Source organism: Microcaecilia unicolor, chromosome 3 (assembly GCF_901765095.1).
Source record: "Microcaecilia unicolor chromosome 3, aMicUni1.1, whole genome shotgun sequence".
Lineage (NCBI taxonomy): Eukaryota > Metazoa > Chordata > Amphibia > Gymnophiona > Siphonopidae > Microcaecilia > Microcaecilia unicolor.
In genome coordinates this window covers 33,863,060-33,890,369 of record NC_044033.1, presented here as the reverse complement: position 1 = coordinate 33,890,369, position 27,310 = coordinate 33,863,060, and the positions used below count along the sequence as shown (strand labels likewise).

The following is a 27,310-nucleotide window of genomic DNA, read 5'->3' as shown; positions in this document are numbered from 1 at the left end:
CAACCTAGTGCAATCACTCGTACTCAGTCACCTGGATTACGGCAACTCACTATACGCAGGCTGCAAAGAACAAATACTGAGGAAACTTCAAACAGCCCAGAATACAGCAGCCAGACTCATCTTCGGAAAACCAAAATACGAAAGTGCAAAACCCTTACGGGAGAAACTACACTGGCTCCCACTCAAGGAACGTATCACTTTTAAAGTATGCACCTTAGTCCACAAAATCATTCACGGTGAAGCCCCTGCATACATGTCTGATTTAATAGACCTGCCACCCAGAAACGCTAAAAGATCGTCCCGAACCTTCCTCAATCTCCATTTCCCTAAGTGCAAAGGCATAAAATACAAAGTACTGCACGGATCAACCTTCGCTTACATGAGAACGCAATTCTGGAATACACTACCACGCAACCTGAAAACGATCTATGAACTAACCGACTTCCGCAAACTACTGAAGACTTATCTCTTCGAGAAAATTTACTGCAAGGATCAAAACACATGAAGTCCATACACACTAATAGATACGCATCAATACACTCTCTTCTGAATTCTCTTCCCCCGTATTTTCACCACACCTAAAACTCTACCCACAGATAAAATTGTTAGACCTTTATGTTCCCTTGCTTTTGTTTTATCGCCCTATCAATTCCCCACTGTTATATTCCATTGTTCTATTCCCAAATGATATCCTGACTCTACTTTATCTTCCCATAACTCTTCACAATGTAACCCATAATCGTACTGCAACAAATTGTATTTCCATCATTCACAATGTATTGTAAGCCACACTGAGCCCGCAAATAGGTGGGAAAATGTGGGATACAAATGCAAATAAATAAATAAATAAATAACTGATTAGTCTCAACCGAGCCCTTTCAATAGCCAAGCCGAGGAGTGTGGTAGCCGTGTTAGTCCACTCTTAAGGTTATCAATAGAAATCAAACAAAATAAAACATGGAAAAGAAAATAAGATGATACCTTTTTATTGGACATAACTTAATACATTTCTTGATTAGCTTTCGAAGGTTGCCCTTCTTCGTCAGATCGGAAATAAGCAAATGTGCTAGCTGACAGTGTATATAAGTGAAAACATTCAAGCATTACTATGACAGTCTGACAGGGTGGGAGGGTGGGGGTGGGTAGGAGGTATGCATGGGGACATCAAAGCATATCATTGATATTCTAACAGGATGGGTGTGGATAGGTGAGGGGTGGGGTGATCAACAGCTTTATGGTTTATAATGGGCTAGGAACCCCAGATCCTTGTTAAGTCCTTTCTGTTGGGTGTTAAAATATTCAATCATGCTGACTTCAAAGGTCTTATGTTCTTGTATGGTTTTAAAGTTACCTTTCAGGATTCTCACTGTGAAATCACTGGTACAGTGACCAACAGGGGTGGGAGCCCTACTGGCACCAGTATTGTTCATGTGATGTCTATCCTGATGCAGTTGAATGTTCTGTCGGGCCTGAGGCTGTAAAATGGCAGCTGTGCTCTGCGAAAGATCAGACAGAGGCTGCTCCTCACTGCCAGCTGGCCCGAAAAAAATGTGCTCTCCTGTGTCAAACTGCACACCGGTCCTGTCAGAGAGCCCAAAGTCCCCAGCATATTCGGATGCTACGCCAAATCTGAAGACATGCTGCTGTTGACTACTTCCTCAATGTCCCAAGGGATTCCTGGCTTGCACGCATTGCAACACCCTGATACCAGCTGGTGGGCCCCATAGGGGGAACATCATTTAACTGACTCCGCAAGAATTGCTATTCACCCCAACTGTCAAAAGCACAGCATAATGTAGATCTCGAGCTATGAGTCAGGATCCTTCCCCTGCACCAAGTAGAACTTGCAGCCTTCCAAGCGGTTCTGAGTCAAGCTCTAATTGGACTTACCACTGCCAGCTGTTCCCCACAAGCTTACAATCTCCACAAGTCTTAAAAAAAATGTTGTGGTGGAAAAGGAGAGCTCCACAGGAAACGGGGAAAGAGGTGAAGGGAGGAAAGAAGTAAATTCACGGGGCACCAGAGATAGGGATCTGAACCAGATATGACTCTGCAGACTCAAGCCACCTGCAGAGCTCAACGAGACCAGTTAACCAACTGGACCAGGAACAAATCGCTCAGAACCAGAGGCTAAAAAGAGTGTGTCCATCCACTTGCTGGAGATAGAAAATACTGAGGAGCTGGACTGGATGCCAAGAGATATGTCTCAGCTCAATTTTCCGTTCTCTATTTCCACCTGCTGGTTGATGGACACAACTATCCCACAGGTTCTGGAATATGAGAAGCTACATAATAGAAATTAACATTGTCACCAGGTGGCAAAGGAGTATGACATGGCCTAACAAGCAGCTGCTCTCCTCCTTGACGTGCATTGCTAGTTGTGTGGAGCATGAACAGCAGCGATTGCTTTAGGGTGGAGAAGTTTGTTTCCCACCTCACCTCCCACAGAGGAAAGAGAGAGAGCAGATAAAAGAGGAGGACAATGCCAGCTACCACTGTCTGTGCTGCTAACATTATTATCTCTGTGCAGAATTCCCCCAGGAATAAAGACTGCCAGATCTCCTTGAAGCTTACTGTCTAAAAAAAACAGAATATACTATATGCACGTAAAGCTCCGCAAAATGGTAATATTAACATCCAGAAAATCTCCAAATTTGTTTATTCAATGCCTGAGTCACCAAGTGCATAAGCTTCCCCGTTTCCTTACAAGATGACACAGCATACAATTGGCACGTCTGAGGCTCCACTCACCTGTCTCAGTTTTCCCATATCTCCTGCAGTCTCCCCACTGGGCAGCACACATTCTTTGGGACCAATCTGAACCAGGAGAGCTTCCAGGTTGGAAAACTGATCATTGTCCGGAAACTCACACACACCCATCTTCCTAAGTGTTGAATCAACATAGCCAACGCCAACTAATCTTTGTCCGTCAGCAGTGGCCAGCTTAATGCCCACGACTCCAACTGCAGTCGACATGCTATTAGTGCCAAAGAGGATCTCCTCAAACTGGGTAAGGTTTCCTGGAGAAGCCTGCAAGAAATCAAAAGCAATCAGATCACATCTATTATACAAACCACTACATATACATTTCTCCAAAACTTAGGGCCTGATGCACTAAACTTAACAAGCCATTAATGAGCAAGTAGTAAACCCTGGCATGCACTAAAGACAGCTAACGAAAACGGAATGCAGATGAGCAAATTGTGTAGAAACCCTATTGTAATGAGATGCACTAACCTTTTCCAATTGCCTTAACGCTGGAAAATCTAACGGGAGGTCTGTACCTCTCGTTGGGGCTGCGCGGGATTGAAAAACTGCAACAAAAGTAACAAAAAAAAAAATAGCGCTCCGCTTTTTAAAAAAACGTCAATTTTGGCCGTCATTCCCCCCCCCCCCCCAAAGACGCCGCGCTGCTCACCCCCTCCGACGCGGCTCGATCCAGAGGACAGTGCGCTCTGATTGGCTCAGAGACTTCCTGGTCTCTCAGCTGAGTGAAGCACTGCCAAAAAAAGACGTGTTTATTATTGCAGGGGGGAATGATGGCCAAAATGGACGTTTTTTTTTGGATGGGCGTCCTCAACTGCACTGTCCTCTGGATCAAGCCACATCAGAGGGGGTGAGCAGCGCGGCGTCTTCAGGCTGCACAGGGAGGCGTATTTGGCATGCGCAGAGCAGCCAGCATAACGCTTGGCTGCTTTGCACATGCTCCACCGGCTGATTGGCCGACTATTTACCGATGGAATAGAGAATGCAAGTGAGCTACAACGAGCATCTCATTTGCATTCCCTTTCCTTAATGCATGCCTGTTCCTTACCGATTCGCTAAGGGAAGGGCTCTAACGATTGTTTAGTGCATCTGGCCCTTAAATAGGTGATTTAAATAGCTGAGGTTTTTAAAACTTTAGCTTTCTAATTAATCAAATACAAATATTATTTGATAAATTTGTTTCATTTTAAAATGTTTTCATTTACTGCCTCCATTATTTAAGGGAGTCAGTGACTAACAGCATGTATTAATGGCATTATGCTGCCGATTCTATCGCAAGGCCCAGTGCATAAAGCACATGCTGTTAGTCAGTGACTCCCTTAATGTTATGCAGCTGCTTTGTTCAGCATTTTTATATACATAACAGTTCAATTATATTATGTTTAGGACCTTCGATTTAGGTTTTAGCCGATACCATTAAAAGCAGCCCCAATGCAAGAAAAAACCCATTTAATAAAGCATTTGGTGCAAGGGTGGACAACCACCATTCTAAAGGACCAAGACCCAATCGGGTTTCCAAGATTTCCACAATGGATATGCACGAGATCTATTTGTACACAAAGGAAGCAGTACATGTAAATCAATCTCATACATATTCATTGCGGAAATCTTGGAAACCTGACTGGGTCGTGGCCCTGGAGAGCCATGGTTGCCTACCTCTGGTTTAGTGAATGAACACCAGAAAACACCAATTCCCTGGCTTATCTTGCATCCTCAACTGAGAGTTTAGGCCTTCATTGCAGTGAAACCGCCTAAAGTGACACAAATGTTTGATTCCAGCAATGGGACCGGTGGCACAAACACACTGCTAAGCACTGATTTTTTTTTTTTTTTTTTTTTAAACCTCAAAGAACCTCTAGGGGTCTTTTTACCAAGCTGCAGGAAAAAGGCCCGCAATCAGCAGTGAGGGCTGTTTTTCCCACGCCCCAGGCCCTTTTTTACCGCAGCAGATAAAAAGTCCCCGGACACACATGGCAGGGGCGTAGCCAGACTTCCGTGGGAGGGGGGTCCAAAGCCCAAGGGGAGGGGGCACATTTTAGCCCTCCCCTGGTGCCGCCCCCCCCCCCGGCTGCCATTGCTGCCCCCCCATCTTTTCCGACCCCCCTCCCGCCGCCGCCTACCTTCACTTTTGCTGGCAGGGGACCCCACTCCCCGCCTGCCGACGTCCTCTCCGTCCTGCTCCTGCTCTTGTTGCATGCATTGCTGACGACCTGCACATTGTACGTGCAGGACGTCAGACTCAGAGAACAGAGTTCTGTTCTCCGAGTCTGACGTCGCGTCAGCAATGCATGCAACAGCAGGAGCAGGATGGAGAGGACGTCGGCTGGCGGGGAGTGGGGTCCCCCGCCAGCAAAAGTGAAGGTAGGCGGGGGCGGGTTCGCCAGGAGTGGGGTCCAGGCTGGAATCTACGGGGTCCCAGGCCCCCTCAGGCCCCACATAGCTACGCCACTGACACATGGCCATGTGGTAAGATAACTCTTACCGCGTGTGGCAATGCAGCAGGGAGCCCTTACCGCGTAGGGCGATGCGTAGGGTGATGCCCGATTACCACTACACAAGCCATTTCCGGGGGTTTTCTTTTTCCCCTGAAAATGGTGTGTGCTCGAGCCGAGACTAATGCCAGTGGCCACACTGGGGCGGCGGTAGTCCCGGAAAAGCGAGCGGTAAGCCCACATTGGTCTTACAGCCACTCTTTAAAAGGGCCCCCTAATCAGCTAGAAAATAAAGCACCTAAATTTACAATCTATAAACACCTGTAAGACCAATAGCACTAATTCCCGTTCCTTGAAGTTGGATATAAAATGTAGCATATCTATACTAAACAGTTGTCTTCTTTTGTCACATCAATAAGTCTGAATTGCTACAAACTTTGGCCTTATCTCCTTCATGGGAGAAGCAGTACAAAAAAGCACAAACAAAATAAGGACATTTTGAACTATATCTCAGTATGGCTCAAAGTATAATAAATGCTAAGCAGGGTTGAGCTACAAATGAAGTTTCTAATGCCTCTCCAGATATGTTTATGTTTATTCAAGTTTTAATTAATCACCGATTCATGGCAAAGCCAAATCTCAGCGGTTTACAAAGTTTAAAAACACAACTCGGAAAAGAACACCATTTCAGATAGTACAGGTATAGAAGGTAGTATGGACTCTCGGTCCTGGTTCGTTATCCCTTTTGATGTCTATGTATGGATACAGCAAGTAATAAAAAGGCTAAAATGAAATAAACAATCCAACTGATAACTATTTCAAGCTGCAATTGCAGGGGTGGGCAACCTCGGTCCTTGAGAGCTGCAAACCAAACAGGACTATGGAGGCACAGCATGCAAATAGATCTCATGCATATTTATTAGGGCAATCTCAAAAACCTTGAGGCCCTCAAAGACCGAGGTTGTCCACCCCTGCGCTATTGTGATGGTCAAACATAAGGCCTCTAGGCGTTCTAGAGAGAGCAATTTCATGAGCATACATCTATTATTATTTACTTTAAAAATGTATATGCCGTACCCATCACAGATGATCTGAGCAGTCTACAAAGTCACATACACAATAAAATCTCTAATACAATAATACAATCAAACAATAAAAAAAACACAAAAAACTTTATCCTTCAACATTATAAAATACTTGCTCTGATTATTCTACTGCATCAAAAATATCTTAAGTTCCTCCACAGATAAAAATGTTTTTAAGGAGGAGCAGCCTAGTGGTTAGGGTGGTGGACTTTGGTCCTGGGGAACTGAGGAAATGAGTTTGATTCCCACTTCAGGCACAGGCAGCTCCTTGTGACTCTGGGCAAGTCACTTAACCCTCCATTGCCCCATGTAAGCCGCATTGAGCCTGCCATGAGTGGGAAAAACACAGGGTACAAATGTAACAAAAATAAAATAGATACTACTGGAGATTCTACATGGAATGTTGTTATTCCACTAGCAACATTCCATGTAGAAGGCTGTGCAGGCTTCTGTTTCTGTGAGTCTGACGTCCTGCAACATTCCATGTAGAATCTCAAATAGTAGCAACAGTGGAGGAGTGGCCTAGTGGTTAGGGTGGTAGACTTTGGTCCTGGGGAACTGAGTTTGATTCGCACTTCAGGCACAGGGCAGCTCCTTGTGACTCTGGGCAAGTCACTTAACCCTCCATTGCCCCATGTAAGCCGCATTGAGCCTGCCATGAGTGGGAAAGCGCGGGGTACAAATGTAACAAAAAATAAAAAAATAAAAATCAGTAAAGCTCTGGATGCTTCTTAGCTTCAATGGAATTGTATCCAAAGAACTGGTCCCGCTATATAGAAAATCGTATTCCTATATTCCTCCAATCTAATAGCTCAATGGTATATATCTGCTTACAAAAATGACATCACTACACTTTTTACAGGGTCCTTTTACTAAGCAGCATTAGGCACTAATGCGCACCTAACAAAGCAAAACTGGCCTAACGTGGGACACGCTAAAGCATTTCTTACAAAAATGAATAAACGCAGTAAGTGCTAGTGCTCAATTCAGGTAATCTAATACTAACAACAAAGCGCACTAATATAAAACATTCAAACAAAGCTGATATACTGTTGTATTGAAGAAAAGCCCTCAGAAACCAAAGGACTGTATCCCTTGGTAGAGCACGGTTTCATTTATTCACCAGTGCTTAGTTTCTATCATTGGGCTAAAACTCCGTGATTTTTTTGTGCTTTCACTGGAAGTGCAACAAACTTTTAGTATTTATCATAAAATTAGTGTCCAAATCTTAATAAGGCTGATTGCAAACTTTTCCTCACCGTTTTCAGAAGGGGGGAATAGCATTGCATTCCTTGCATTAGCAGTTAGGAGTGTAATCTTATGGAAGAGTATATCAAGTGGAATCATCAACAAACACTGTTGGAATATAGATATGGCAATATTACACAGAGTAATACACGAGACATAATTATTGGAATTTAATGTTTGAGTTTATTGTTACACACTTGATCTTTAACTGTACAAGGATTATGTTCAAAGGTATTTAAGAAGAAGGGAGGGAAGGGACAGGGGAGGAAAGATTAATAAAAACTTTGATGATAGAAGTTTAAGGTTACTATGTATAAGATGGAATTGCTTGTTGCCAGATATCAAACATATAAACGGCGCAAATGCGCAGTAGAGACTTCCCTCTCTGCCCCGCCCCCGCTTCAATACGTGATGATGGGGGCGGGACAGAGGGGGAAGTCTCTACTGGCATGCTGCAGACGTCGGAACCGCTCCCCCTCCCCCGGAGTCGCCGCCGCCCCTCCATCTGGCCCCAGCACTGTGAACTTACATCAGAACGCAGCAGCAGGCACATCAGCAAAGCTGCCGTCGGCCTTCCTTCTCTGCCTTTGTCCCACCCTCGCCGACGTTACGTCACACGAGGGCGGGACACAGGCAGAGAAGGAAGCCCGCCCCGACGGCAGCTTTGCTGATGTGCCTGCTGCTGCGTGCTGATGTAAGTTCACAGTGCTCGGGCCAGATGGAGGGGCGGCGGCAGCGACTCCGGGGGGGGGGGGGGCTCGGAAACCCCCCCCATTCCAAAAGTAGCCCGTTTTCACGGGCTCAACGGCTAGTATACTGAATTATATGGAAGTGTTTACCATGTGGAATCATCAATAAAAATAGTTGAAACATAAATGTTCACCGTTTTACCCCTTTCAGGCTTCTTCAGGAACAAGTGCTGCTGAATCAAAACGACAAATTGTTTCCATTCGCAAGAATTTCTTTTCAAAATGCACCATTTGAAAAGTTTGCAATCAGCCTTATTAAGATTTGGACACTAAATTTATGCTTACAGAATATGCTTAGGCGGAAATGTTTTCCTCACGGATTTTTTTAGGCGCCATAAATAGATTCTCCTCCACGTTGCCTTGGAAGCTGACCATATGTTAAGTTATTCCATAGCAAACACACTCAATTTACACAAGTTGTTTTGTTATACTTGCAGTAACTAACAGTATAAAAACTGTACCTTATAAGCCAAGTACCAGTCATGCTCCTTGGATGACCTGCTGCCAACTTTATTCTTGTAGACCTCAACTCGGTACTGACGAACAAGAAGCAAATCCTTCACAACAGATTCAAAGTTCATCTTACTGAGCACAACACTCTCAAGTTTCTTGCTTCCTAGAACAAAAAGATGCACAAATGTCAGTGTGTAGGAACCAAGAGGTTTTACCGAAACAGAACAGCTACACATATTAAAAAAGAAACACCACTGGCATTTCAAGCTGCCAGTCAAGCTGGAAAAAGTTTGCTGGGACATTTTGGTTATCTTATTCTTACCTGTCATTTAGAAGGAATAGGAGACTTCTCCTTCAGAAATCTGTACTACAAAAAGATTTTTAACGGGGGGGGGGGGGGTCGCGCTGTTCCGGAGGGGGGGCGCTGCACCCGGGGGGGGCGGGGCACATCGGCGATCCGCCCCGGATGTCAGCGTCCCTAGGAATGCCACTGAGTAGCACATATGAGTTTATCTTGTCGGGCAGACTAGATGGACCGTGCAGGTCTTTTTCTGCCGTCATCTACTATGTTATGTTAACTATAATTTTTAAATTATCGTTTTTCTTTTTTCTGGCTCTTTATGTTATTGTTACCCACTTTGAACTGTAGGGTGTAAGCGGGATATAAGACCAGATGTTATATTGAACATTTTATTTTGGGGGGGGGGGGGGGAAGCGCCACACAAGACATTTACGGGGCAGTTCCATAAATTGTCATCTCAGTTTCGGTGTGCCAATGCCATGCACTTAACACTAATTCTATAATAACATCTTGGCACCAAGATTCTGCAATAGAATACTAAAATATGTCAGCACTGGTGCCTCAGGATTAGGAGTAAACAAACATGTGGACAAAGGGGAGCCGGTTGATATTGTGTATCTGGATTTTCAAAAGGCGTTTGACAAGGTACCTCATGAAAGGCTACAGAGGAAATTGGAGGGTCATGGGATAGGAGGAAAAGTCCTATTGTGGATTAAATCTGGTTGAAGGATAGGAAACAGAGAGTGGGGTTAAATGGGCAGTATTCACAATGGAGAAGGGTAGTTAGTGGGGTTCCTCAGGGGTCTGTGCTAGGACCGCTGCTTTTTAATATATTTATAAATGATTTAGAGATGGGAGTAACTAGCAAGGTAATTAAATTTGCTGATGACACAAAACTATTCAAAGTCATTAACTCGCAACAGGATTGTGAAAAATTACAGAAGGACCTTACGAGACTGGGCGGCTAAATGGCAGATGACGTTTAATGTGAGCAAGTGCAAGGTGATGCATGTGGGGAAAAAAGAACCCGAATTATAGCTACGTCATGCAAGGTTCCACGTTAGGAGCTACAGACCAAGAAAGGGATCTGGGTGTCGTCATCGATAATACACTGAAACCTTCTGCTCAGTGTGCTGCTGCGGCTAAGAAAGCGAATAGAATGTTGGGTATTATTAGGAAAGGTATGGAAAACAGGTGTGAGGATGTTATAATGCAGTTATATCGCTCTATGGTGCAACCACACCTTGAGTATTGTGTTCAGTTCTGGTCGCCGCATCTCAAGAAAGATATAGTGGAATTGGAAAAGGTGCAGCGAAGGGCGACTAAAATGATAGCGGGGATGGGACGACTTCCCTATGGAGAAAGACTAAGGAGGCTAGGGCTTTTCAGCTTGGAGAACAGACGGCTGAGGGGAGACATGATAGAGGTATATAAAATAATGAGTGGAGTGGAACAGGTGGATGTGAAGCGTCTGTTCACGCTTTCCAAAAATACTAGGACTAGGGGGCATGCGATGAAACTACAGTGTAGTAAATTTAAAACAAATCGGAGAAAATCTCTTTCTTCACCCAACACATAAGTAAACTCTGGAATTCGTTGCCGGAGAACATGGTGAAGGCGGTTAGCTTGGTAGAGTTTAAAAAGGGGTTAGACAGTTTCCTAAAGAACAAGTCCATAAACCGCTACTAAATGGACTTGGGAAAAATCCACAATTCCAGGAACAACATGTATAGAATGTTTGTACGTTTGGGAAGCTTGCCAGATGCTCTTGACCTGGATTGGCCGCTGTCGTGAACAGGATGCTAGGCTCAATGGACCCTTGGTCTTTTCCCAGTGTGGCATTACTTATGTACTTACATATCAACAGCAGGTATAAGCTGGTGCACAGAGTGACAAGTTCTTTATAATATTCTATAAACCATGCACATAACTGGGAGACACGCCATGGCCAACCCCACTTGCAGTTAGGCGCTACTTTATAGAATGCTTCTCACTGGCGTCCCACATAGCCATCTCTCTCCTCTTCAATCAGTCCAAAACTCTGCTGCGCACTCATTTTCCGCCAGAGTTGCTATGCTCACATTAGCCCTCTCCTCAAGTCACTTCACTGGCTCCCTATCCGTTTCCGCATTCAATTCAAACTTCTCTTACTGACCTATAAATGCATTCACTCTACCGCTCCCCAGTACCTCTCCACTCTTCTCTCTCCCTACGTCCCCCCTCGGGCACTCCGTTCTGTGGATAAATTTATTTTTATTTTATTTTGTAGCATTTGTATCCCACATTTTCCCACCGATTTGCAGGCTCAATGTGGCTTACATTTGCCGTAATGGCGGTTGCCATTTCCGGGTAACAGAGTACAAAAGTCGTTGCATTAAGGTGCATACATACTTGGTAAAGAAGAATACATTGTGGCCGGTGTTGGAGGTTCTACTCAAAGAAAAGATAGCCTACCGTTGGAACTTTCCTTTTGCAGTAAGTTTTGCATTAAATGGTAAACAACACAGGTTTCGAAAGGTTCCAGAAGCATGGAAAAGCTTACATGAAGCAGGTCTGACCGCCACACCGGTGCCACCTGCAGGGATTGCGCCAGCGACGAAAGCCAAAATTCAGAAGTGGAAGCGAGTTGGACAGAGCACCCAGAAGACAGGGACCAAAGTTGGCTAGAGCAACAATTGACTATGTTTGATTCTGAGAGGTAAAGGGCTGTCGATGAATGCTGATGTTTACTGGATGGACAGATGCATAGCTGTAATGTATATTAATTGCAGTTGCGGGGCTGTGAATGAGGAATATAATGTGAATGAGAGTTATATTGAATTTAGCATATGGGAAAATGCGGATGCGTGGAGTGCGGGGGAGGGGGGAGGGGGTGGTGTTCTCGGGTTGTGGGTTGCTTCTTCTGACAACCCCAGGTAGTGCTGTTAGTACTGCTTGGTGTATTGGTAGGGAGGGGGGGGTACGGGATGCAGGGAAGAGGAGGGAGGGCCAGGGGTTGCGAAGGGGTAGTTGGATTAGGAAATGCAATACAATGTGCTGAAAAGTTGGCTCTGAAAAATAAAAGAGCATGCTTAAAATTAGCCCAGAGATGAGTGCGGAATTGAAAATATTATCATATAATGTCAAGGGATTAAACATGCCTCAAAAGAGACAGAAGCTCTATAAGGAAATACAGCAGTTGAAACCACATATTGTTCTTTTACAAGAGACACACTTACGCCGAAAGTTTGAACGATTTCTCTCTTGCTCGGGATACCCAGGGGTGTACTGTGCCTCATCTGAGGCAGCTAAGAAAGGTGGAGTTGCAGTGCTGATACATAGTACGGTAGGGGCCAAGGTACTGCAGGTTAAAAAGGACCCAGGAGGGCGTTTTATATTCCTCCATATTCAAATAGGCCAGGTTAATTTAACGATTGCATCAGTATATGCCCCAAATAGTGGGCAGGAACAGTTTTACGCAAAAGTGAAACATGCTTTAACATCATTTGCACAGGGTTCTATAATATTGGGGGGAGACTTTAATGCAGTCATGAACCCGAGCATAGATAGAACAGGAGCCACTAAAACAGAAGGGAAAAGAGAAGCAGTAGCGCTGGAATCCTTGGCCCGATCTCTGGGAACTCTAGATCTGTGGAGATTGACACATTTGAAGGACCGAGACTATACATTCCACTCTCGGGTACATAATTCCTATTCTCGTATTGACTACTTGTTTATAGATGCCACACTGGTGGAGCGGGGACCGCAAGCCGGAATAGGTAATGTGACAATCTCAGATCATGCCCCAGTATGGGTTACTCTTCCAAATATTAGAACAGAAACCAAAGATAAGAAATGGACATTAAACATAGGCCTTTTACAAGAGAAGGAGGTGGAGGAGGGATACAGGAAAATGTTGAAGGAGTACTTGGAGTTCAATCAAAATTCAGGACCCACAATGGCTGTAGTATGGGATGCCATGAAGGCTGTTTCTAGAGGATATTTTATACAGCTTGCTAGTAAGCGTTCCAGGGTGCGTAAGATGCAAATAGCGAAATGTATGGAAAAAATCCAAGTGTTGGAGGGCCAACATAAAGTAACTAGGTCACCACAGGTGTGGAGTCAATTATGTGGAGAAAGGCTGATACTGGACTCTATTTACTCGGAACAGTTAAGTCTGGGTCGGGAAAGATTCAGGGCAGGGACATATGAGTTTGCCAATAAGGCTGGGCGGCTACTAGCAGTTAAGCTTCGGCAACAAAAAGTAGATCGTATGGTGAAACAAATTCGAGATGAAACGGGTTTGATACAATACACTTCAGATCAGATACGTAAACGTTTTGGGGATTACTACAAAAATTTATATGCTCAAGAGATAGCCCCACCCATGGAGTCAATAGACAATTACTTGGCTACCAGTGAACTAAGTACTCTGGCTCCTGCCCACAGGGACAAACTGGAGCAACCAGTAACTCCAATCGAGGTACAAGAGGCCATCCGTAGCTTGCCCTCGGGCAAGTCGCCTGGTTTGGATGGACTGCCAAATGAGTTTTATAAGAAATTTGCACCAGAGTTAGCCCCCATCCTGGCAGATCTGTTTAATAGGGTAGGAGAAGGGGAGGCACTACCTTTGACCATGATGGAGGCCTGGATAGCGGTGCTGCCTAAGCCAAATAAGGATCCGACAGAGTGTGGCTCATATAGGCCTATCTCGGTACTGAATGCCGATGTTAAAATACTAGCAAAGGTGTTGGCAAGTAGATTAGCACCCTTGATGCCGACTCTAATACATCCAGACCAGGCTGGATTTGTACCACACCGAAAAGCAATGGACAACATTAGACGCACTCTGGATCTTGTGTTTCTAGCAGGGAGGCATCAGAGGCCCCTCTGCCTTCTGAGTTTAGATGCAGAGAAGGCCTTTGACAGGGTCCATTGGCCACTTATGTATAAGGTGTTGGAGGCTATGGGATTTGGAGCTCAATTCAGGAGATGGATTCAGGCATTTTACGTAGATCCTAAGGCATGTGTCCGAGTGAATGGGAGTAACTCTGAACTATTTACTCTGCACAGGGGAACTAGGCAGGGGTGCCCATTATCCCCATTACTATTTGCCATGGTTATGGAACCATTTGCATCTAAAATTCGCATGGACCCAGAAATGTCAGGGGTACGAGTGGCAGATAGATTACATAAAATGGCCCTCTTCGCAGATGATATCCTATTATATGTTACTCGACCATTAACTACTTTCCCAACTCTTATACGCCTTATTGATGAATACTCCATACTATCTGGTTTCAAAATCAATATGACCAAATCAGAGGCCCTGAATATAACACTCCCAGAGGATATAGTGGAATCCCTGGAGGACTCCTTTTCGTTTAGATGGGCTAAAAAACAAATTAAATACCTGGGGGTGAATATAACGCCAAAACTATCTGACCTATATGAGGCCAACTACAAAGGACTAAGTGGTGGCATTAAGAAAGATCTGGAGAGATGGGGGGATCTGGAGGTTTCCTGGTTTGGAAGGGTAGCAATTGTCAAGATGAATGTGCTTCCCCGACTGCTATATTTATTCCAAGCGCTGCCTGTAATGCTGCCCAGACGACTGTTGTCATCACTTCAAGATTCTATAGTGCGCTTCGTCTGGGCAGGAAAGAGACCGCGATTAGCGCGTAAGCTTCTATATCAGGATGGTAGACAAGGCGGCTTGGGTGTCCCAAATCTCATATGGTACTATAGGGCAGTGCAGGCGAAGACGGCAGTAGAATGGTTCCAAGACTACCCGGATAGACAATGGGTGCATATTGAACAACACTCTCATGGGACATCTCCGTTGGGGGTGGTCATGTGGCTCCCCAAATCATTTAGAGCCTTAGGTGAGGGCGCATGTCCATCCATAGGTGTCACTCTCCACTATTGGGATAGTTTGTTCCCGGGGGGGAGGTGTATACTTACACGCATGACACCAATAGCATTTAACCCACTGTTCCTGCCCGGGAAAGACACGGGGGTATTTACCAGGTGGTATAAAAAAGGCTTAAGAACTTGGGGCCAATTGTTTGACGGGGAAGCATTGCTTTCCTTCGGAGCCTTGGAGAAGGTGGGCTATGTAGGGGAGGATGATGAGTTTGCATATCACCAATTGGCCCACTTTCTTAAGACCAAAGCTGTAAAAGCAGTACTGCAACGGAAAAAACTAGGCCTGGAGGAGGTTTGCGAAAATTATGCCTCTTCAAGGGGCCTGATTAGTCGTCTATATAGTGAAATATGAGGGCAATCTCCAAAATACACCCAACATAGGACAAGTTGGTCAAGAGAGCTGGGGGTGGCACTGGGGGAGACCGAGTGGGAGAGAATAGAGCGGACAGTGCGAAGTGTTTCTACTCATGTACCGCTTAAGGAAAATGCTGTGAAGACACTTTTTAGATGGTACCTCACACCGGATCGCCTTAAGCGAATATATCCAAGCTCCCCGGGATTATGCTGGAGGGGGTGTGGTAACAAAGGGACCATGGGACATATATGGTGGCAGTGTGTAAAGGCCCAAGCATTTTGGAAATCAGTAAGAAGTAAAATACAGAAATGGATTGGAGGTTTAATTCCTTGGTCACCTGAGTTTTTTCTCTTCTCAGCAAAACCACCTGGCTTACAGAAAAGCCAGCAGGACCTGGTGAGGCTTGCTGTGGGGGTGGCACGGGTGGTTCTTGCCTCACAATGGAAAAATGTAGGGGTTCCATCGATTGTTAAATGGCATAATAAGATGAGCTATGTGTGTGAGATGGAGAGACTTCTGGCAGAGCGCAAACACCAAATGGGGAAATGGCACTCCATATGGAAAAATTTTATATAATTGTATTATGCTAGTCATAAGTAAAACTGATACGGAAGAGGTTTGTCGGGCACGACAAACAGAGGTTGCATTGGGGGGGGGAGGGGGGACTCTTTATGTTATAAAATTGTTCAAAAAATAAAAATTCTTGAAGTTACATGTTGTTTAATATATAGAAACTATTGACGAGGAAACATGTAGAGTGGGGAGTTATCATAAGCAAATGTACTGAAGTGCACCTATGCTATACTCTCATTGTAATGGATACATTGATGTATTGTTCAATTGTTCAATAAAGACTTTATGCAAATAAAAAAAAAAAAAAAGAAGAATACATTGTGGTAGTGCATATTGATTCCAGCATGATAGATAGGATTGTAACATACATTAGGTCATCAACTGTAGAGAAACCATATTCAACATAAGGGTTAAAGTGAAAGAGGTTAGTCAGTCAAGTGATAAGAGATCGATTTTTCTAGTTCATGTGTAGTCTCATTATTTAGTATTGAGGATGAATGTTATTGGTATGCCTTCTTGAATAGATCAGTTTTCAGTAGCCTTCGGAAGATAGTTAAATCTTGCGTTGTTTTTATGGCCTTCGGTAATGCGTTCCATAATTGCGTGCAAATGTAGGAGAAACTGGTTGCGTATGTGGATTTATATTTTAGTCCTTTACAGTTGGGGTAGTGGAGATTGAGGAATGAGCTTGCTGATCTTTTTGCGTTCCTAGTAGGCAAGTCTATAAGATCTGACATGTAAGCCGGTGCTTCCCCGTGAACGATTTTGTGGACCAGGGTGCAAACTTTGAACGTGATACGTTCTTTTAATGGGAGCCAGTGCAGTTTTTCTCTTAGGGGTTTGGCGCTTTCGTATTTCGCTTTTCCAAATATGAGTCTGGCTGCTGTCCTCTTCTCCTCTACTGCTAATTCCAGACTCCATTCCTTTTATCTTGCTGCACCTGGAATAGACTTCCCAAGCCTGTACGTCTAGCCCTGTCTTTGGCCGTTTTCAAATCCAGGCTAAAAACCTGCCTCTTTAACGCTGTTTTTGACTCCTAACCACTATTCACTTGCCCTGTACCCTTTTATCCCCACCTCTTGAATTCCCTTACCTCTTAGTTGTTCTGTCTGTGTGCTTGTCCTATTTAGATTGTGAGCTCTTTGAGCATGGACTGTCTTTTTCATGTATGGTGTACAGCGCTGCGTATGCTTGTAGCGCTATAGAAATTATAAGTAGTAGTAATAGAATAGCGCCTAGTACACAATATGAGGCATATTTTCAAAGCACTTAGACTTATAAAATTACATAGCAACCTAAGTGCTTTGAAAATGAGCCCCATAGGGACCTGTCAATCAATGGTACTGTTAGGGGGATAATTCTACACAGGGTGCTAAAATGTTAAGAGGTCCTTTTACAAAGGCACGCTAGCATTTTTAGCATGCTCTAAAAACAAGCATGCGCTAAATGCTAGAGATGGTCATATATTCCCACCTCGCCCCTCCCCCCATTCTCTATTTCAGTAGATGGCACCCTCATCCTCCCTGTCATCTGCTCGCAACCTAGGAGTCATCTTTGATTCCTCCATCTCCGTTTCCGCTAACATCCAGCATATGGCCAAAACCTGTTGCTTCTTTGTCTACAACATTAGCAAAATTCGCCCCTTCCTCTCTGAATACGCTAACAGAACCCTTATCCAAACCCTTGTCACCTCTCGCTTGGATTATTGCAATTTGCTTCTCATTGGTCTTCCGCTCAGCCATCTCTCTCCTCTCCAGTCTGTCCAAAATTCTGCAGCACGACTTATTTTCAGCCAAAATCGTTTTACCCACACTAGCCCACTCCTCAAGTCACTTCACTGGCTTCCTGTCCGCTTCCGCGTACAGTTCAAACTTCTCTTACTGACCTTTAAATGCATCCATTCTGCAGCCCCCCATTACCTCTCCTCTCTCATCTCTCCCTACATTCCTCCCCGTAAACTCCACTCGCTGGACAAATCTCTCGTCATCCCCCTTCTCCTCCACTGCTAATTCCAGGCTTCGTTCCTTTTCCCTCGCGGCACCTTATGCCTGGAATGGACTTCCTGAGCCTGTACGCCTAGCTCCATCTCTACCAGTTTTCAAATCTATGCTGAAAACCCACCTTTTCACCACTGCTTTTGGCTCCTAACCACTACTCAATTCCCCTATCCTTGTTCCTTCTCACCCAGTACTTTCCTCGCCCTTAATTGTCTTGTCTGTCTGTATTTTTAGATTGTAAGCTCTATCGAGCAGGGACTGTCTCTCTGTGTCAGGTGTTCAGCGCTGCGTGCGTCTGGTAGCGCTATACAAATAATAATAATAATATTCCTATGGGTGTCTCTAGTGTTTAGCACGTGCTACGAACGCTAGCGAGCCTTTGTAAAAGACCCCTTAATTTCCAAAAATCTGAGCATTAAGCTAGTACTTTAGAATGGTAAGTTTGCACACCAAATGCACCATAGAATACTAGCCTAAATGCACCTAGATTTAGGCATGAATGCTAATGCCTACTTTATTCCACTCAAGGAACCTACTAGAGGCAAATAGCTCAAGAAGGGCTTCTTTTACAAAGCTGCAATACCGATTCCTGGAAATCGGTAGCGCTGCGTTGTAAAAGAAGCCCTAAATATATTGGATCTCAGCAGCGACTCTTTTCACATAAGGACACAGCCCTATCATTTGCGGCTATTATTGCTCTAATTTTTAACTTTTACCTAAAACTGTGTTTAATTTTTATAATATCATTGTTAATCACAGTTACCGTCATTAATTAAGCTGAAATCTTAACTCTTAGGGCCCTGTTTACTAAGCAGCGTTAAAGGCACATTAACATTTTTAAAGCACATTAATCATGTACGCACGTTAACCACGAACGCGCCTATAATATCCCTATAGGCACCTACATGGTTAGTGCATGCGCGTTAAAAACATTAACGTACCTTAATGAACAGGGCCCTTCGCTTTTATGTGCTATGAACCTTTAACAAGACCCTCACCAACATGGGCCATGTTTCGCCAATGCTGCATCAGGGCTCAATCCTAGCATTCGCCATAACTCATTCATGTCCAAAAAAATAAAAATAAAATTTATTGCACTATTTGCCTCTAGTAGGTACCTTGAGTGGAATATGATACAGGTTGTTGGCGCTGGGTTTTGAAAAAGTACATTGTTTTAATATATATATCCTCCCCTTACAAAAAAAAAAAAAAATTATGGGCTTGTAAATTTTGAATGCCTACTCTATGGCATAGATGTCTGAAACTAAGGGCCCTGTTTACTAAGGTGCGCTAGTGTTTTTAGTGCGTGCTAAAAATTAGCACATGCTAACCATGTAGACACCAATAGGTGGGCATCTAGCACACATTAATGCTTAACTGGCACTGCCATAAAATAACTGGAACATCTATAGTTAGCCCTCTAACTATACTGGCATTAACTTTGCCAGGTTAAATACCACTGCATGCCTACTCCCCTTAAAGAACTACTCTCATTAAAACAGAAAGTCCAAGCCCAGTAGATCTTCACCCTCAGACCTTAACTGGTGCTGCCACAAAATAACTGGAATTGGCTCACCTATTGTAAGAACATGACAATTTACAATCAAACTGTTGGGTCATTTGGGTCAAGCCCCTGAAAACATCTAAATTTTCTGACCTCTTTATCTTAAAGCGAATTGAAACCACAATGAATACCATCAAATTGCTCCTAGCAATATACTCCTTCTCAATAATCCACCTAACACTAACCATCCCACTCGTAGAAAGTAACAATATACCTATACTACATAATTATCATAGACTGAACAGATACACCACATCTCACCACTCTAATAACAACAACCAAAACGATGGAAGAACACCAGTAAACGGACAACCTCAACAAAAGGGAAAGAAAGGCCAAAAAAACCACCCACAAACTAAGAAACGACAACTGACAAAAGTCCATATAACACCAAATATAGAAGGCACATACCAAAAAATTCAACTAGGATATGTTAATGCCGGATCCGTGAATGGAGGAGTGGCCTAGTGGTTAGGGTGGTGGACTTTGGTCCTGGGGAACTGAGGAACTGAGTTCGATTCCCGGCACAGGCAGCTCCTTGTGACTCTGGGCAAGTCACTTAACCCTCCATTGCCCACCGCATAGAGCCTGCCATGAGTGGGAAAGTGCGGGGTACAAATGTAACAAAAATAAAATAAACAAAACAACAATAGTTACTGACTGGATCATGTCAGAAAAACTTGACCTAGTCTTCATCACTGAAACCTGGATCCATGATCAAAAGGACCCTATCATCCTAAACCTATGCCCTCCAGGATACAAAATCTCTCACTGGACCAGAAAGGAGAAGAGAGGCGGTGGCATAGCATTAATATATCAATCCCACTTCACCGTCGAGGCCACTGCCGAGTCCATAACAACCCAACTCGAAATAGCCTCAATCAGAATCCACCAAAAATCCCTGCTTGACCACCTGAACTGTGTCCTGTTTTACAGACCACCATACAACTGGAATGAAAGCCAACTAAATTTCATGGACTTCGTATCAAATACTTGCGTATTCAACTCCAACATACTGGTACTAGGAGACATCAACCTTCACCTGGAAGACCTAAACTCTTCCAACGCACGAGAATGCAAAGACTTCCTTCAATTATGGGATCTTAAATGGCCACACATGGAAACTACCCATGCGAAAGGACACACACTCGACCTCATCTCGCATAAACTGTCCACAAACCAAAACCGAACAGAAACCAAATGGACAGATACACCATGGACCAAACATTACAAACTAAACCTATCCCTAAAATGGCAGGAAAAAAAGGGCTCTCATCGCGTACGAGAACATACAACCCACAGCACAAGAGGCCAAATAGACGCGGAAACATTCTGGCAACACATATATAATAATGATTGGTCAACACAAACGGACTCCATACACTACTACTACTATTAAACATTTCTATATCGCTACTAGACTTACTCAGCGCTGTACAAATTAACATGAAAAAACAGTCCCTGCTCAACAGAGCTTACAATCTAAATTGGACAGACGAACAGACAGCTAGGGGTGGGGAAATTGCAGAGGTAGGGGTGATAAGCGAGGGTGTTGAGTAAGAGAGTCATGGTTAGGAATACCTCTCAGAATGGGATAAAAGATGTAGAAACATATTAGACGAAATAGCACCCTTACAAACAATAACCTCATGCAGATATAACTCGACACCATGGTTCAACAAAGAAATCAAAGCATTAAAAACACAATCCAGGAAACTTGAAAAAAAAAAAAAAAAAAGACGAACATATACTCAATGCATGGAAACAAATACAAAGAAAATACAAAATACACAATAAGACAAACCAAAGATCATATTACAAATCTAAAATAGGGCTGGATTACAAAGACACAAAGAAATTATACCAACTCATGAACAAACCGCTAGTCATAACTCCAGTCACCACACCCAACACTGACATCCCATCTGCAGACAATCTTGCCAAATACTTCACAGAAAAAAAATCACAAACCTACGCAAAACCCTACCTCTGGACAACATGGATATCGATAACTTAATCGATGGCTTGGACCCAAGCCCTGGTGAATACCTAGCAGACCGAACCTGGTCAAACTTCACTCTCCTCGCCGTAGACACAGTTACCCAAGCAATTAATAGGTTCTCCAACTCCCATTGTCAACTGGATACTTGCCCCAGCTACCTGATGAAATCTGCCCCTCACCGCTTCATAGCAGACCTCACATCCCACTTAAACTACATGCTTCAACAAGGTCTCTTCCCTAAGAAAAAAGGTAACATCCTACTAACCCCAATACCAAAAGACACCAAGAAAAAAACAAATGACATCACCAACTACCGCCCAGTAGAATCTATACCACTGGTAGTCAAACTAATGGTAACCAAACAACTGAATGATTACATAAACAAATTCACGATACTACATGAATCACAATCAGGATTTCGTCCCCTACGCTGCACGGAAACAGTACTACTTACGCTCCTAACCAAATTCAAGCAGGAAATAACATAGGTAAAAGCGTACTCCTCCTCCAATTCGATATGTCTAGTGCGTTCGACATGGTCAACCATAATATACTACTAAGACATTTCTGACTACTTCGGGATTGGTGGTAACACACTCGAATGGATCAAGGGCTTCCTAACCATTAGAACATACCAAGTGAAATCAAGATCAAACATATCATCACCGTGGAAAGCACACTGCGGAGTACCCCAAGGATCACCATTATCACCGATCCTTTTCAACCTCATAATGACCCCACTAGCCAAGTCCTTATCCGACCAAGGCCTTAATCCATTCATCTACGAGGACAACATCACAATATACATCCCCTACAAACACAATCTGGCAGAGATTACCAACAAAATCAAGCTCAGCCTGACCATCATGGACTCATGGGCAAATGCATTCCAACTAAAACTCAAACACAGAAAAAAAACATACTGTCTCATCATTTTATCCCAATACAATACATACAAACCCACAAACATAAACACCCCAAGCTACACCCTTCCTATCTCAGACAGCCTGAAAATTCTCGGTGTTACAATCGACCGGAACCTATTACTAGAGAACCAAGCGACATCCACAATAAAGAAAATGTTTCACTCAATGTGGAAACTCAAATGTGTGAAACCATTCTTCCCGAGGGAAATATTTCGTAACCTGATACAATCAATGGTACTAAGCCATGCAGACTACTGCAATGCAATCTATGCGGGATGCAAAAAAAAAACAAATCATAAAGAAACTTCAGACCGCTCAAAACACAGCAGCCAGGCTTATAGTTGGAAAAATGCGTTTTGAACGCACCAAGCCCCTCTGAGAAAAACTGCACTGGCTTCCAATCAAAGAACGTATCGCTTTCAAAATCTGCACCATAGTTCAAAAAATTATTTACGGCAAAGCCCCAGGATACATGACAGACCTCATAGACCTGCCAACCAGAAACACAATAAGATCTGCACGAACATACCTAAATCTCCATTACCCAAACTGTAAAGGACTCAAATACAAATCAACGTATGCATCCAGCTTCTCCTATTTAAGTGCACAACTATGGAATACACTGCCAAAAGCCATAAAAAAACAACATATGACCACCTAAATTTCCGAAAATCACTAAAAACAACCCTGTTCAAAAAGGCATACCCCACCAACCCAACATAAAAGCCTGAATACCTGCAACACAACGAAACCAAAGCACGTAAGGGACACACTTAACTCTTCCTCTCTAATGATCCCCAAAATGTATATCACACATGAACCTTATTCTACCACAAGATCACCTTGTATTTGTTCACACCGGTATCAGTGAACGCCGATTCCGGTACCATGTAAGCCACATTGAGCCTGCAAATAGGTGGGAAAATGTGGGATACAAATGTAACAAATAATAATAATAATTAGCACGCACTAAAAATAATAGCGCGGCTTAGTAAATAGGGCCCTAAATGCAGCACCATTCGAGCACAACCGATAGTATTCTATAAAGCGCACATTGGAATGGTTAGAACACCCACAACCCGCCCATCCCACATGAACATCCCCTTTACAGAATAGTGCCTAAATTCACTTACACACATACCTGCTGTTTACCACCATTTTGGTGTGTTAACTACTGTTGTTGCGCAGAAGTTGCATGCCGAATTGGTGCCTACATACAATTTATCTTAAACAAGGCGTTCTTGAAGAAGTATTGCAAAATTGGTTCATCATTACACTGAGGGTTTTGAATAGCAGCTACGCAGGAGGTTACTATATTGAAGGAGGTCTTTGGGTGGCGGAGCAGGTGGGGTGAAGAGGGGGTGGTGGTTGGGAGGCGAGGATAGGGGAGGGCAGACTTATACGGTCTGTACCAGAGCCGGTGATGGGAGGCGGGACTGGTGGTTGGGAGGCGGGAAATACTGCTGGGCAGACTTATATGGTCTGTGCCCTGAAAAGGACAGGTACAAATTCAATTCAAGGTAAGGTATACACATATGAGTTTGTCTTGGGCAGACTGGATGGACCATGCAGGTCTTTTTCTGCCGTCATCTACTATGTTACTATGTTATGAAGCAACTACAGTGGGAGAAGAAAATGAAGGTCACTAAGCTGAGCCCTGTTTGTTTTTCCTGATTGGATAAGTATCCATTTTTCTTGTTTTGTTGCTTGTGAAAATATACTTTGAGGTACAGGGCTGTGGAACTTTTGTTACACTTTTTACATATTTTTTGATAATGAGAACATAATCGTTGGTAGTTCAAAGCACATTCATTCATGGTTTCTAATGTTGAAAGACATTGGGAGGATTTTTTTTGGATCAATTGTTTTTTCTCCAATTGAGTTGTTGTTGGTTGTTTTTTTTGTTTGTTTGTTTGTTTGTTTGTTTGGTTTTTTTTACATTGGCTCCTTTTTTTCCCCCTCCTTTATGGTAGAAACCAATGATATATATTTTTTTGTTGTTGTTACATTTGTACCCCGCGCTTTCCCACTCATGGCAGGCTCAATGCGGCAGGCAATGGAGGGTTAAGTGACTTGCCCAGAGTCACAAGGAGCTGCCTGTGCCGGGAATCGAACTCAGTTCCTCAGTTCCCCAGGACCAAAGTCCAGCACCCTAACCACTAGGCCACTCCTCCACCTTGCTACATTGTACAGTTGAGCTGGTACACATATTTCTGATGAAATTCCTCACTAGACTTTGAGGTTTCAATTAATAATATTTTTTTGGATTGTCTGTAATGAATCTTTGAATGACTGGTAACTTTATAATACAAACTGATTTTTTTCAGCATGTACAATTTACCTTAACCACTAAATCAAAAAAATGTTTGCCATTATGAATTACTAGGGAGGTACAGTACTTACCAAATATATATATATATATATATATATATATATATATATAAAATTAAACCTCAGAGCTCCAGTGTTAATGGTAGCATAGACTTTATAACCAGTATGGAATCCCATATATTATCAACTTTCTTCATTAACTCGCAGAGGGAAAAAAAAAACAGTGAAAGAAAAACTTCACATTAGTGTAGAAAAGCCAGCTGTTCCAAAAAAAAAAAAACAAAAAATGTCATACCACACTCACCAGAAAACTCTGTGCTGTGCTACCTAATAATACAAAACAGTTACAAAGTACAAAAGATTGTACACAATAGTCAAGAAAATACCAAAACATCAAAAAGCTGAGCATTTATGGGGAATCAATTATCTATAGTCAAAGAAGGGTTATTTGTGGTGTGCCAACTTTTCAAAAAGATTAGGGATAACCTTTGGTTTGAAAGCCATGATCATCCTGTTCAAACCTCTTCTACTCCTGTTCAAACTTCTTCTACTAACCTATAAATGTACTCACTCTGCTGCTCCCCAGTATCTCTCCACACTCGTCCTTCCCTACACCCCTTCCCGTGCACTCCACTCCATGGATAAATCCTTCTTATCTGTTCCCTTCTCCACTACTGCCAACTCCAGACTTCGCGCCTTCTGCCTCGCTGCACCCTACGCCTGGAATAAACTTCCTGAGCCCCTACGTCTTGCTCCATCCTTGGCCACCTTTAAATCTAGACTGAAAGCCCACCTCTTTAACATTGCTTTTGACTCGTAACCACTCGCCTCCACCTACCCTCCTCTCTTCCTTCCCGTTCACATTAATTGATTTGATTTGCTTACTTTATTTATTTTTTGTCTATTAGATTGTAAGCTCTTTGAGCAGGGACTGTCTTTCTTCTATGTTTGTGCAGCGCTGCGTATGCTTTGTAGCGCTATAGAAATGCTAAATAGTAGTAGTAGTAGTAATCATCCAAAGTCCTTACACCAAGTATTAATCTAAAAGGTGTATTCTACTCACCTAAAGTTACTTTTGGTTATTTCTCTGGCAAGTAAGCCACTATCCTCGGGATTCTATATTTCACACCTCGATTTCCCCATGGGAAATCTAAGCGTATTCCATAACAATGCGCATAACTTAGTTAACAAGCTAATCAGTGCTGATAATTTGTAAGTTAACAAGCAATTAGCACTTACTGGCATTAATTAGAATTTATGCACACTAATTGCTAAGAGTATTCTGTTACGTGGTGCGTGTAAATTCTAAGTCACAGCTGAAAAGTGGGCACAGTTATGGGAGTGGAATGGGCATCTGTAAAATCTATGCAAGTTGTTATAGAATACATGCATTCCACACCTAATTTAGGCATCAGGATGTAATTGACCGTGACTAAATTTAGTTGCTTGAAGCAGCACTCAGCATATTCTATAACCTACACCTAAATTAAAGCATACTTTATAGAATGATTATTTGATGTCTGCACAGAAATCAAGGCGTGATACATAGAATCTAGCCCGATGTGGAGAAATTACTTATTCACTTCTATATTTTATCTTATACAATAACACACTGTAGTATTTGTAGGCCTGCTCCTTCCCTATGAAAGCACCATTATAGGTACCAAAACGCAGAGAGAGAGGAAGTGTAAGTAATTCAGGACTAGCCCAAAGTCTTCCTTCGACCACAACTGGGTCATTTGACAGTTAACTACTGGACCCACACCTCAAGAGCCCACACAAAGCAGCAGCTTACACAATGGGCTCTCACCAAACCTCCAGAGATGCCAAGTTACCCAGTTTCGGGCTGGAGATTTCAGGCCAGTTCTGGATTTCTGATCACCCCATCCTAGTGCATTATAAGACCTGATGCACTAATTTCAATGGGCAAAAACTAGCACTACAAATCTCACACTGTTTGAGATGTAAGTGCAACATCAAGACTGTCCCCAAATCTCCAGCCTGGAAATGGGTAACTTACCACCTCTGACACTCCACTCACCAACTAAATGGTATTTAGCACAGTTGGGCAGACCCATGACCCCTTACCTGAACCCAGGTACTTAATAACGCCATTAGTCTTAAACACCTCCTTTGCTGCGAACAGCGCATCACTACCATGCACCGTGTAGTAGTCACTCCTGTCAAATACTCGCATGGTTGTGTCCGGCTTCTCGGGCATGGAGAAATAAAACTGCAAGAATCCACTCTCTGCACTGCTGTCCAGCGACAGCTTTTCCTTGGGCTGCACCGCCATGCTGGAATCTCCCGCCACACAGAAACCCTGCAGGTCAAATGGAAACGTCTTACCAAAGCAAATCGTTGATGATGTCATGACGCAACGTATAGCGCCTGCCGACTATTTCCAGGTATTGCTGTGGGAAGAAACAGGAGACGGGATGACGTCAAACATTGAGGCCAATTAAGTCAATCTATGTTTCCCCTTCCCACACAGCTGTCATCTAGTACACTCTAAACAAAGCAAGAAACTATGAGCTGCTGCATCCTCCGTGTCGTTCTTTATTGTTGGTAGCATTTTTATTTAATTACACTTATATTTTCAAACATGCCAGGTTGTGCAG

General features: G+C 43.3%; 1 protein-coding gene across 1 annotated transcript in view; it reads right to left on the bottom strand.

Moving 5' to 3' along the window:
• MSH2 (mutS homolog 2) overlaps positions 1-27,022 on the bottom strand; it is a 239,271-nt gene extending 212,249 nt beyond the window's left edge. Inside the window, exons 1-3 of the mRNA XM_030195824.1 lie at positions 26,778-27,022; positions 8,742-8,896; positions 2,752-3,030 (exon numbers count right to left, since the gene is read on the bottom strand). Of these exons, the coding sequence (XP_030051684.1) occupies positions 2,752-3,030; positions 8,742-8,896; positions 26,778-26,985 (642 nt within the window). The 5' untranslated portion in view covers positions 26,986-27,022. The remainder of the gene's footprint in view (positions 1-2,751; positions 3,031-8,741; positions 8,897-26,777) is intronic.
• Between the last annotated feature and the right edge of the window lie 288 nt (positions 27,023-27,310).